Below are 12,564 nucleotides of genomic sequence, written 5' to 3' on the forward strand. Positions count from 1 at the left end.
AAGAGAGGCGTGCACACACGTGATGATCCTGAGATATACCAAATATGGACTGAAAGTGAAAGTGAAGTCGCTCAGTTGTGTTCGACTCTTTGCAACCCCACAGACAGTAGCCTGCACCAGGCTCCTCCATCCATGGGATTTTCTAGGCAAGAATACTGGAGTGAGTTGCCATTTCCTTCACCAGGGAATCTTCCCAACCCAGGGATCGAACCCAGGTCTCCTGCTTTGTAGACAGACGCTTTACTGTCTGAGCCGCCAGGGAAGCCCAAATATGGACTGTGAACCAGGCAAACCAAAATGATTGGCCAAAGGACACCCAGAAGAAATGCCCCATAAAAGTAATTCAAACTGCCACCAGGGTGCGACTCTGGGACTCTCTCTCTCTCTGAGTCTGCCCATGTGTCTACCCACATGTATTCTGTACTCTTTCTTCCCCTAATAAACTCTTCACTTCCTTCACTACTTTCCAACTTTGTGGAAATTCTTTTTTGCAAAGGTGAAGGGGCTGGGCCCTTGTCACTGACCACTGGTCTAGTGGCTAGGATCTGGTGCTCTCACCACCATGAGCCAGCCTCAATCCCTACCTGGGAACCCAAGCCCTGCTTCAAGCCACTGCAGGCCGAGGCGACCCGAGATCAGAAAGGCAGCTTTGGGGCACAGGAAATAAGGGCACGGACAACGCAGGTTCAGATGGCCTGGCTTGAGTAACAGTTGTCACTGACTGTGCTTAGGAACAAATCACTTGTATTTTTCGAGCCTTGGTTTCCTTCTCTGTAAAATGGGCATAATAATACCCTGAGGGCTATAAGGACCAAGAGAGATAAAGAAAACCTCTGGCACACAGTAGGTTGTTTAATAAATCTCATGGAATTAATAAACAAACCAGGGCTGTTAGTGCAGTGGCTGGCACAGAGTGAGAGTTTGGTAAAGGTGGTGAATATTATAAGGATTCGGCCCAGTCCGCACACTGCAGATGCCTCACAGGAGACGCTCAGTAAACACCAGGCTTCCCTCCCAGCAATAATATCCTGAGCACTCTGTAGAGACTGCAGGTGGGTCTGTGTGCAAAAGACCCAGAAGCCATGGAGCCTGACCCCAAGCCACATAGTGAGGGAGGGCACTACTAAAACTGGAGCTGAATAAAGTCCTGTCACCCTCCTGGGCTCCTCCCAACTCCCCTGCAGGGGACAGACAGGCCCAGCTTCCTCCCAGGCACTGAGCATTTACCGAAGAAATAACCCGTGGCTCTGAAACTCCAGGAGCAGGTCACAGCCCACTGGCGGGTCCTCACAGAGGCAGCCGCGCAGGAGAGGGGAGACCAGGACCACCTCCACTGAACGGTGGGCCTCCATCCTCATGGCCCCCCTGCTCTTGCCCGTGTCACCCCAGGTGCTAGGACGTCCACCTCAGGACCCAGTCGGCCCTACTGCTCCTCTTCCAGGAGGCTGGCAAGTGAGGAGTAAGAGGAGGGTGGCTATGGAGCCCTCCCAGCTCGCACTAAGCGTGTGATCGGAGGAAGGGCTGAAGCCTCTTCCCCAGGTTGTCAGGCCCTGGGGGAACGGCAGAGGCACGCTGAGGAATTAATCGAGCCTGAAGTGTTTAGGTCAAAGGAATACCAGAACTCCCGTTCAGTGAAACTGAGCAGGACCCTGCAGGGCTTCTGAGCACGGGAGCCTTTCTGTCCTTTCTTCTTGTAGGGAACAGACTCCAGCTTCCAAAGGGCAGATTCCAACAGCTGCTAATCTGGGAAGCTATACAGAGATAAGGGAAGGGCAGCCAAGAAAGAAACAGTGTAGCCTTGGGGCTGGGTTCTGGTTCCACCTCGTGGGATACACAATATCTCTGAGATCTTTACAGAATCAAAACCCCCAACAAACGGAATTAGCATTCTTCACTGCACAGAAGACGACCTGAGGCCAGATTAAAGGCGTGCAGGCCCTGCACACACACACACTCCTCTTATCAGCAACCCCACTCTTGAACTATTGCTATAAAACTCCTCACCAAATCCTCCCATGTAGGGACACATGATATTTTGGGGCAGGAGCCTGCTGTGTCTCCCTTTGCCCGGCAAAGCAACAAAGCTATTCTTCTCTACTTCACCTCAAACTCTGTCTCCCAGATTTGATTCAGCACTGGTGCATAGAAGCTGAGCTTTCAGCACCATCATTTCTGTTTGGAAGGGTCCCAGTGCTGAAGAAGCCCAGGCCAAGGAAAGCCATTCCTTGGACTTCCAGCAGGGAGCCTACTTTCATCCTCCCCTCCACTGCCAGCTTTGACAACCTGCACTGTAGGAGGTCCTTTCAGAGGGCTCACTAACATCTCTCAGGAGGTAGCCTAAGCCTGTCTGATGGATGATCTGGTAGAGGCTGCTCCTTACCCCCACCTGGTAACCCTTCTCTTAGATCATGTGGCTGCACATTTAGCCTCACCCAGAGAGCTTTAGAATACTTGTGTCCAGGCCCCTCCTTCAGTGTTACCAGAATTGGATGGGTAGGGTAGGCGGGTAGGTTTCACAGCTCACTGGGTGATTCTAGTGGGTAGCCAGAACCGAGGACACCAGGGGAGATGGAGAATCCAGAGCATGTTGCTTACCAGCACAGGCTCTTGCTAACCTCCAGACTGGTCCATAGCCCAGTTCTGTCACTTGGGAGTCAGTGACCTTGGGTCACTAGCTCCAAATCTGTGAGCCTCAGCTTCTCCATCTGAAAACTGGGCATAGCACCTAACTCACCAGGTTATCCTGCAGACAAAATATTAGTAAGATGGTGGGTCCACTGGTGGCGGGCACAGGCTGCATGGTGGGGACTCTGTAAAACCAGCAAGTCATAACCAAGGCATCTGATAATGTGTCCTTCTCTAAACTAGTTCATCCTGGTTGCTCTGAACCCTCCTCCTTGGACTGGGATGCCTGCCCTTAGCTGTAAGAATAGCTCCCCAGTCATGCTATCCTGCCCCGTTGGGTGGGGCTGAGGGGTTGGGTGAAGACAAAGCTACCATAAGTGGGAAGATGCTCAAGATCCCCACCTGCTAAATCAGATCAACCTGGATCCCTTCCCGAGGCAGGAGCCCCACTTCATGTCTCTGCCCACCACCTGAAACATCAGAACTCCTTCGGTGGTGACCACTGTGACCCCCAGACCTTCTGCTCCCTTGCAAAGCCCTCTTTTGGGCTGGGGTCATGAGGCTTTCCTCCCCAGTCATATAATAACTAATGCAACGAATGTTTATCACGTGCAACTCTTTGCTGGGAACACAGGGACATACAGTCAGAGGCCTGATTTCACTACCCCTGAGGAGCGAACGGTCTGTGAAAAGCATGCTGTCACCATGGAAGACAACACTTCCCACCTCACAGGGTGTAGTGGGGTCAAACGAGCTAATGCAAAGTGCTGAGAGCATGGCTCCCCAGAATAAGTGGTCAGGACCAGGAGCTGTGGGGTGAGGGCCTGATGGGGAAGTGCACTGGAGGCTGGGGATGCCGATGAGAAGCCCATAGCTCAGACGGCTGGCAGCAGGGGAGGTTCCCAAGAGTCAGAGATGCACCTGCCTCCTGCCCCACTCCTTAGGACTGGGCCACTGGGGCCCACTCTGGTCAGCCGATGGATGGGACAGCTGTAGATTGCCAGGCCCGGGTTCTGGCCCTGCTGACACCAACTCAGACTGTGGGTCCCACCCATGACCTGGCCATGTCCACAGCCCCCTCAGAAAGGAGCCCTGGGTGTGTGGGGAGGGGCCATGGCAGCCTCATGACAGAGAATGACCAGGGGAAAACGTCACCACTGTCCTCTCTGGGTCAGAAAGGGGGTGTGTGGCCGACGGACAGTCCCTGGCCAAGCAGCAGTCTACAGGCTTGCAGGAAAGGCCGAGGGGAGGGCAAGGAGGCCCCACAGGATCAGGGATGGTTTAAAAACCCCAGAGCCAAGGGAGGACTGGGGCCGGGGTGGAGAAAGTGGGGGGTTGGGGAGGGATCAGCTGACACCTTGGAAACTGGGTCCAGAATCCAGGAGCAGAGCTAAGGGCCCTGGGCTTCCTGGGTAGAAAGGAGACCAGACCAGGCTCAGGCTCTCCATAGGAAGAAAGACAGGGTTTGGCCCAATCCAGGTGTGGGTTGGCCCCTGTCTCCACAACAGTCCCCTTTGCACCACCCTCTGAACATGACAAATGTTGCAGTCATCTATCTGCCTAAGTTCTCCGTAAAATTGTTTACAACCCTTCTAGCTATCTGATTAGGGGCAGGCTATCGAACCTCTTTGAGCCTTTAGCTTTTTTGTCTGGGAAAAAACAAAAAAAAACAAAAAAACAACAGGGTTAACAAGAGACACCGTGTTTAACACCCTTGCCAGCATGGTGGGCCTATAGTCGGGCTCAGAATATGGCAGTCATCGTGGTTCCCCCTGCATCAGATTTTCCTGTCAAGTCTTCCTTGTTTACGCTCTAATTTTTTTTGGCTCTGGGCCCACATTCTTGTGGTGAGTTTATTCAAAGTTCTTATTCCAGAGAATGGAGACAAGGGGGCAGGTGAGCAGAAAGCTTTCTAAACCATCCCAAGGCTGCTCCAGGCCGAAGGAAATGAGCCTGAGAAGGCAGGTGACCTTGAAAGTACATAATTTGGGCAGTGGGGGTGGCGGGGGGAGGCAGTCTGTGCAAAATTCCTATAGACTCAAACTCCCCGCCCAAAGGTATCCATCCCTGGGAAATACAGAGGAACGCACAGAGAAAACACAGCAGCCAGACCCACAGCCGACTGAGCTGCAGGGGCGGCTGAAGGCGGGTGCCTGACTCTTCCGGCTCCCTCCCCAAGACGTAGCCCTCAGGTGACAGCACAGACCAATCACCTCTCACAGGGAAATCGGGAAGACAGGGGAAAAGAACTGGGGAGGAGGGTGGCAGAAATGAGGAATTAGGCAAAGAAAAATGGTCCACAAAATGCAGAAACACCCCAGCATGCTTGCTTCCCAAACCCGGCCCATGAATCGAAGGGTGACAGGTTTCTCATCTCTGATGCCAGGAGCCAGGAGCTCCGGGCAGCCGCTGGTACTGCATCTGCACCTGCCAGCACTTGGAAAGAGGCAATAAAGCACAGTAGCAGGGCCTGGAATGCTAAGAGCCTGCAGCTGGGAAAGGACTGCCTTGCAGCCAGAGCGGCTCACGGCACATGGCCACCAGGCAAGGGCAGGCTCCCAGACATGGGACTGCACGTCCTCCCCAGCCGGGCCACCAGGCAGAGGGGCAGGTGGGACAGGTGCACATGGAACCAGCCCTGGGGGCTGCCCGAGGCCGGGTGCTGGCCCAGGCAGACGGGGATCTTCTGGATGAAGCCCAAGTGGGCTGGCTGATTTACCGAGGCTGGCAGAAAGCCGGGACGCTTGAGTCACTGGTAAATAAAAGTGGATCATAAAGCACCCCGGCTAAGCCAGCCGTCTGGAAATACACCAGGGCCACATGCAGCTCAGAGTGTGGGCCCCATCGCTCGAATGATAATAATAATAATGTTTATACGGCACTCACAGCAGTGGTACCAGACTCTTAAGTGCTGTGTGTGCATGTTAATTTACTTAATCCTCATAACAACCCTAAGAAGCTGGTGGGGGTATAATCCTCCTGTTACATACTGCAAGATGGGCACTGAGACGCCAGGGAGCTAAGAGCAGAGGTAGGGTTTGAACCCACACAGTCTGTTTCTAGAAGCCCTGCCCTAGCTCCACCATGCCTGCCAGTCACCAGGGTGGCATGTTAGCAACTCCTGACTCAGCCAGTCCAGGGGCTTGAGACTGCCTCACTAACACGCTCCCAGTGAAGCCTGGTTCCAAGACCACACCTAGGGCAGGACGCTCTAAATTACTACATTACATTCCTGTGACAGCCCTTCAGCAGCGAAATGAGTTTATACTGGCTGCTCTGGTCCCTAGAAGCATCTATGAATTCCTCAGTTAACAGAGAGAGGCACTCGCAGGGTGTCAGAATCTAGGGGGTGGGGCTGGAGGAGGAGACGTGAAGTCTTAAAATTCCCATGTCCACTTCATCTCTGCCTGATTCAATCAGAATGTCAGGGGAGGAGCCCAGACTGGAATTTTTGAAAAAGCTCCCTGGGTGACCACGTAACTGGAAAAGCCCTTCCAGTCAGACAAGAGGGAAGCCTCAGTTAATGTCAGACTCATCAAAAGTTCCACGGGGTTAGGTCAGGGATCTCAAATGCACTTTCAGAAGAGGGTTGGTGAGCCAACTCCCAGGCCAGTTGAGGGGTATGGCTGGGTCAGCTAGGGTATCCTGTTCCTGTTCCCTAGGGCAGCCCTAGAGGAGACAGGTGGCAGCTGGCAAGCCCCAGTCTGGCTTGCCTTCAGAGACACCCTACTTCCCCCATCCATGAGCTTTCAAGAGAGAACAGACACTGCTCTGGATCAGTTGTGGAAACTGAGGCTCTTTCAACCATACTTCAATAAAATAAATTTTTAAAAGAATTCTCAAATGCTCTGGCTATTTCCCAAGTAAGGTTACTGACAATTTTTATACTAAACCAAAGTATAATAAAACATTAATTTATGAGAGAAAAAAAAAAACACCCTATCCTTGACGGCTCCTCTTAGGAATTTTCCATCCATTGACCTCTCGCTTTGCTCCCTGGCCATAAATCCCCTCTTGTCCTTGCAGTGCTGCTGCTAAGTCGCTTCAGTCGTGTCTGACTCTGGACAACCCCAGAGACGGCAGCCCACCAGGCTCCCCAATCCCTGGGATTCTCCAGGCAAGAACACTGGAGGGGCTGCCATTTCCTTCTCCGATGCATGGAAGTGAAAAGTGAAAGTGAAGTCACTCAGTCGTGTCTGACTCTTAGCGACCCCATGGACTGCAGCCCACCAGGCTCCTCCGTCCATGGGATTTTCCAGGCAAGAGTACTGGAGTGGGGTGCCATTGCCTTCTCCGGTCCTTGTAGTAGGTGAGCCCAATCTCTCTCCCTTACTGTGACAGTCTTGAGTAAAGGCTTCCCTACTGCTTTAACAAGTGGCAGAATTACTTTTTCTTTAACACTCGCCCTGCTTGAGGGAAAAGTCAGCCCACAAAGTGAGCAGCCCCAGGTGGCAAGGGTAGACCCGATGCCACTGCCAACCAAACTGAGACTCCTCACCTTGACATTCAAGTCCCGAGCAAGGACTTCAAGGCCAAGGCAATAAAATCAAGCCTTATCTGTCTCTTACGTGTGTGGGTGCCCCACATTTGGGAAAACTAGATGGTTCACTGTTCCTCAGAGACGTCTGAACTTTCCTCCCATCCTACCATAGCTCAGACTTTGCCTTCCACCTGGAATGTCTCCTCCCCATTCTCCTAAGTTGCAGAGATCTCTGCCTTTATGACAAGACTACTTATCCCCATTCTTCGATTCCCCCTGTCTTCCACAACTACACAAACTCTCATCTGAGCTGGGTACATGGTTCTCTGGGATAAAGACTATGCTTAAAGACTACATTTCCCAGCCTCCTTTGAGGTGCATGTGGTCACATGACTGCGTTATGGCCAATACAATATGAGCAGAAGCCATGTGCTTAATTCCCAGAGTGTTTATGTTCCTACGCCTCTCCTCCTCTTCCTATGTGATGTAATGGCAAGAACTCCTACAGCCATCTTGGGCTATAAAGTGATCTTGAACATGGAAGCTACAGATGGTGGAGCAGCTAGGTTCCTGACAACATGGAATATCATGCCAGCATTGGGCTGGCCTCTCCAGGCTTGCACATGAGAGAAAATGACCTTCCTTCCATCTTGTGGTAGCCACTGCTCTTTTGGAATTTTCTGCAAGTCATAGCTGAACTTGATGCTATTAGAGTCACCCTTTCAAACCCATGGAGGCATAGACTCAGGATTTTGGGATCAATTACTATACTACACTACACAGACTCATCATTTGCATCTCCTCCCCAAGTTAAATACTAAGCAATGTGAAGGCTGGGACTGTGTCTTATCCAATTCCATGTTATCCTGCCATGCGAAACAAAAGGCCTCATACATAACACAGAGCATGTCTTAGGGCTGAAATGAATTCTGTCTATGTACTACACTCTACACAGCCTCCCAACTTGCATCCATACTCACAACATGCGACAAGCCTTCCTGGAAGGGTGCACCCAAGTGAACTCAGCCTTTGTCCCTTCCAGGAAGCTTGTTCCCCACTGACCTCCAACCCCATGGGAGAAGCTCGCCTTACCAGGATGTCTGAGTCCTTAGGCTCCTCCCCAGTGGCTGGGCTGGAGCAGTTGCTGAGTTTGAATATCCAGTACTCCTGGGCCGTGACAAAGAAGTTCCATGGCAGCAGGCTGCCGATGCCCAAGCTGAAGAAGATGATGTAGGTACTGTTGTAGCGGTCCTCGGGCCTCTGCAGGCTGGGTGGCGGGCAGTCCAGCAGCTTCTCAAGCAGTGCTTCTTGGTCAGCTTGGAGGGAGCTGCTTGCAGTTCTGTAGGTGGAATTGGAGGTATGACGAAAGTCATCTTCTGAGATGATGGCCACTGTTGGAGCGGAGAGACAGGGTAAGTGATCAGAAGCTGAGATCAGGTACAGCTGGAGACTCACCCATCTTACAGAGCTGATTCTGCCCCTACCTGGGGATCTGTGGAGTCACCAGAGTGTGATTAGAGAGCTCCAGGTTTAATTATTAGGGGCAAAGACAAGATGTCAGCATTGTAAGTGACCTCAGGATGCCCCCAAACTATACAGAGGCCACATGGTAGCAGACAGGTTGGCTGGGAGTAAGGCAATGTGGCATAGCGGGGCCTGTAGCAGTCAGTCCAGAAGGCCAAACCTGGTCTCAAGGCATTCAAATTTCTAAGCAGCCACAACAAAAAGAATTAGGCCCCTCGATGAGCCAAGAATGCTCTCTAAACTCTTTTCAACTTTGTGGGAGAAAATTAAGGAGGAGGAAATTGTGTAGAATATGGTACTATCTGTACATAAGAAGCACAGATCAGGTCGGTGAGGAGGGGAGATACACACATATGTAAGTATACCCTCTGGAAGAATACACAAGGAATTTCAAACAGTGGTTGCCTCTGAGGAGCGAGGCTGGGGACTTACTGCATGTTCTTTTGTGCCTCTTGAATTTTGAACTTTGTGAGTGTATTGTCTGTTCAAAAATAAAAATTATAAATAAAAATAAAGGCATTCAAATAACATTAAAAAAAAAAATAAACCTCATAGTGTCTAGAGCTGCTCCCAGAAGCTGGTTTGAAACATCTAATAGTCTACTCCCTCATTTCATTGTGGGAAAACTGAGGTCCAAAGAACAGGTCACAGACCAGGCAAATGGCTAAGCCTGGGTTTGCAGCTCCGGCCTGGGCCCCCACCTCTGTTCATTACATCCCACCACGAGACAGCAACTCCCCATCTGCAGTAGCGGCTAAAACAAACTAAAGATTCTGGGTTGCCAGTAACAATTGTGTACACAGCCTCGGGCAAGGCACCAAGTTCTGAGCCTCACTTTCCCCATCTGCAAACCCGGGGAAGCCTTTTTACAATGGTTATTGTAAATTGCAACTGGCTGGCAATGCTGATAAGTGTCAGCATCTTCCCTGCCATCCTGGGCTTGTCAGCTGGCTGGCTGGCTGTGGAGTTTGGCTGCAAGGTAGCATGCCTACTTCTATGTTCTATATAGCACCTAGGCTGTGGCAGCAGCTTGATAAATGGGATAAATTTCCATAAAACTGAGGATGGGACAGTCTGTAGTCCCTTCTGCAATAAATAAATCAGTGCATCTAGGCTCACATAGGAGGCTGAGCCTAAACTCAGCATTAAGCCAGACCAGGAGAAATGAGAACACTCTTTCACAGAGGTATAGTATAGGGCCTTATCTGCTATTTCAGGAGAGCCGCACAATATTTCTCAGAATTAGGCAGGAATTATTGCTTCCTTTTTATCAGATGCAAAGAACGAGGATGTAACGTTTGTCCCACATTGATTTGTCCCACATTCAAACAGTGAGAATTCCCAATAGTTAAATCCAGCTCTGGGGCAGGTCCAGGTCTGTACCTGGCACTTGAGGCTGACAACAGCCAATATGGTAGGTGCTACTCTAAGACCCATTTCACAGGCGAAGAGTGAGGCTCAGAGAGGTTGAGTAATTTGCCCAAAGTCATGCAGCTAACAAATGGGAAAAGTGAGGTTACTCAGCCAATCAGTCTGAGGGCCATGTGGATTCCTTGGCCTCCCTGGGAGGAAGGTGGTTGGCAATGTGCATCCTTGTCTACTGGCTCCAAGTACAGACCTTCTGGAAGAATTCCCGGTCAGTGAGCTGTGAACCGAGGCGAAGGCAGCACTGCAGGGCACCCTTATCAGTACCTGCTGAATGAATGGGTTCTGAACAGCCAGGATATGTACCCCTACTGGGGCAGCACATACCCTGCAGCAGGCAGGCAGGAGGCGGCCGGAAGCCCAGAGCATCTGTGTCAGCAAGTCTATTTTAAACTCCCCTGGTTGAGAAGAGCCTTTTCCCAGCTTTGGTTCACAGGGAGCTCAGCACTAACAAACTAAACAGACAGTGTGGCCATGCACGCACACGTGTGCACACACACATACAGTTTCTATATTAGTGTTGAAAAATGTAAAAATTATGACCCACATAGGACAACAGACAATGGGCAAGTGGTCCTTTCCAGATGCTCAAACTCCAGGGGTAGGTGCCGGAGCTGACGTTCAGTCACTCAGGGCACACTCGGCTGGACTCCATTCTCAGCTCCAGGGGCCTATTTGTCCAGGACCATTCGGCCTTGACCAAGCTTCTGAAAGAGCCAGGAATTTTCTCTCACTCAGGTCACAGGCTGGGGCACTGGAGTGAGCAAAGTCTTATTACTCTTTATGAAAGCTAGCTGCTGGCTTTGGATTAAAAAAGAAGAAAGGCAAGGAAGAGTCCTGGCATCCCCGGGGCCGAGCTGGCGATGCCCTTGGGTGTGTTCCTCAGGCACCTGTAGGAATCCGCAGGGCTCAGCCCTGCTCCTGTCCTGGTTGACTTGGGGCAAGGGGTAGACCCTGCTCAACGCAGCAGAAACTCGTGGGGCCTGGGGCCACCGCAGACCATCTTCCAGGTCTGGGCGCTGGTTCCCAGGAAGTTTTTGACTGACTCTTAAGTCAATCTCGCCTTTGTGCCTCGATTTCCTCACCTGTGAAATGGGGGCAAGGGGCTGGGGAGGCTACCCTATGGGAAAGCACTGTGGGAAACACAGGGCGCCACGCAGAGGCCACGGCAGAATTCGCCTTGAGGTCGGGGACACCCCCAGACTCAGGCGCCCCAATTTGGGCTCTCAGCCACCTTCTGGATACTTTGGGCTAACTTGTCCATACCCAGGCCCCCCGCATCCAAACGGTGAGGTCCGATCTCAGGAAGTTCATGAGGGGGCGGGAAGAGAATCTGGAGGAGAATGCAGACCCAGGAGGAGGGAACGTGAGAGGAAAGTGAGAGGCGAGAGCAAGGAAGGAAGGGAATGGACGCCGGGGAAGGGGGGTCACAGCGAGAGGCGTCGCACCGAGCTGGAGGCTGGGTCGGGGTTCTGAGGCTCCAGGGGAGCACCCCCGGGAGGGCCGCGGGGTTGGGGAGGGGGGAGGCCGCCCCCAGCGAGAGCCCGGGGAGCCACCAGGAGCCTGAAGAGCTGGGCTGGGGCCAGGCCCGCGCCCGACCGCCGGCCCGCACTTACTGTCGCCGTCGCTCGCCGCCACCGCCGCTGCCTCCCCGGCTGCCGCGGCCACTGCGACTCGGGGCTCGGCCGGCCCTGAGGCCGGGCTCCGCCTCCAGGCCCCGCCCCCTGCCTGCCCCACCCCCGCCGGCGCTTCCGGGTTTGCAAACGGGTCTGCTTTCGCGGCTCCGCGCGCAATTACGCGGGCGGCATGCTGTGGGCACGCGCCCATTTCACAGGTGGAGGGAGTGAGGTGCAGGCCGCCAGGTGCACCGCCCAGGCTAGCGCGCAAGTGCGCAGTGAGTCGGCTCCCGGTGCTTCCGCCGCTGCTTCCCCACCGTGGAGCCCGACCACCCCGTCAGCTCCCAGAGCCCTGCTCCCCAGGACCCGAAGAGCTCTCCACCCGCCGCACCCCCGCCCCCGCCCAGGCAGCGGCGGAGTCTCACCTGCACCTCTCTGATCCCCTACTGTTCCCCGCACCCGCGGGAACCCTCCCGGGAGCCAGCGCCTTCCAGAAGCTCACTAGCTGAGGCAGAGGCGTAGCTAGTCCTCAGGACCACTCCGACCCTATCAGGCCCTCCCACCGGCCGCCAGAACTTCCTGTCTAAATTACCGCCCAAGGCAGTCACCGTCTCTCTGCTTTGACCTGACGTCTACGCTCATTGTGCCCCTCTCACGGACCTGAGAAAGCTGGGCTTGTGGGAAGCCCCGACGGAAGTGTGATGTAACGCTAGCTCTGTCTGGTTCTAAAACTGTTGAGAGTCCCCTGACCCCACAGCGGTGGGTCAGCGCTGGGTGCTCTCAGGGCCACGGGGAGGTGGCAGCCTTGTTTCATGGTAAGGCTGGCAGAACACTGTGCGTCCTTCATTAAGCAGACCTACCATGTGCCAGGCCCTGCAGTGGGGCCTGTGGTGT

The 12,564-nt window shown here is 53.2% G+C and overlaps 1 protein-coding gene across 3 annotated transcripts in view; it reads right to left on the reverse strand.

Annotated features, from left to right (window-relative positions):
* SLC29A3 (solute carrier family 29 member 3) overlaps positions 1-11,755 on the reverse strand; it is a 46,871-nt gene extending 35,116 nt beyond the window's left edge. For 2 of the 3 annotated variants that reach the window (XR_001917423.1, XM_018042501.1), the window contains exons 1-2: positions 11,671-11,755; positions 8,198-8,496 (exon numbers count right to left, since the gene is read on the reverse strand). Coding sequence is in view for 2 of the 3 variants with exons in the window: in XM_018042501.1 (XP_017897990.1) it covers positions 8,198-8,496; position 11,671 (300 nt within the window). In the remaining variant the exon portion in view is untranslated. Of the gene's footprint in view, positions 1-8,197; positions 8,497-9,061; positions 9,111-11,670 lie in introns of all 3 variants that reach the window. The other variant, XM_018042502.1, reaches the window with a different exon arrangement.

Source organism: Capra hircus, chromosome 28 (genome assembly GCF_001704415.2).
Source record: "Capra hircus breed San Clemente chromosome 28, ASM170441v1, whole genome shotgun sequence".
Lineage (NCBI taxonomy): Eukaryota > Metazoa > Chordata > Mammalia > Artiodactyla > Bovidae > Capra > Capra hircus.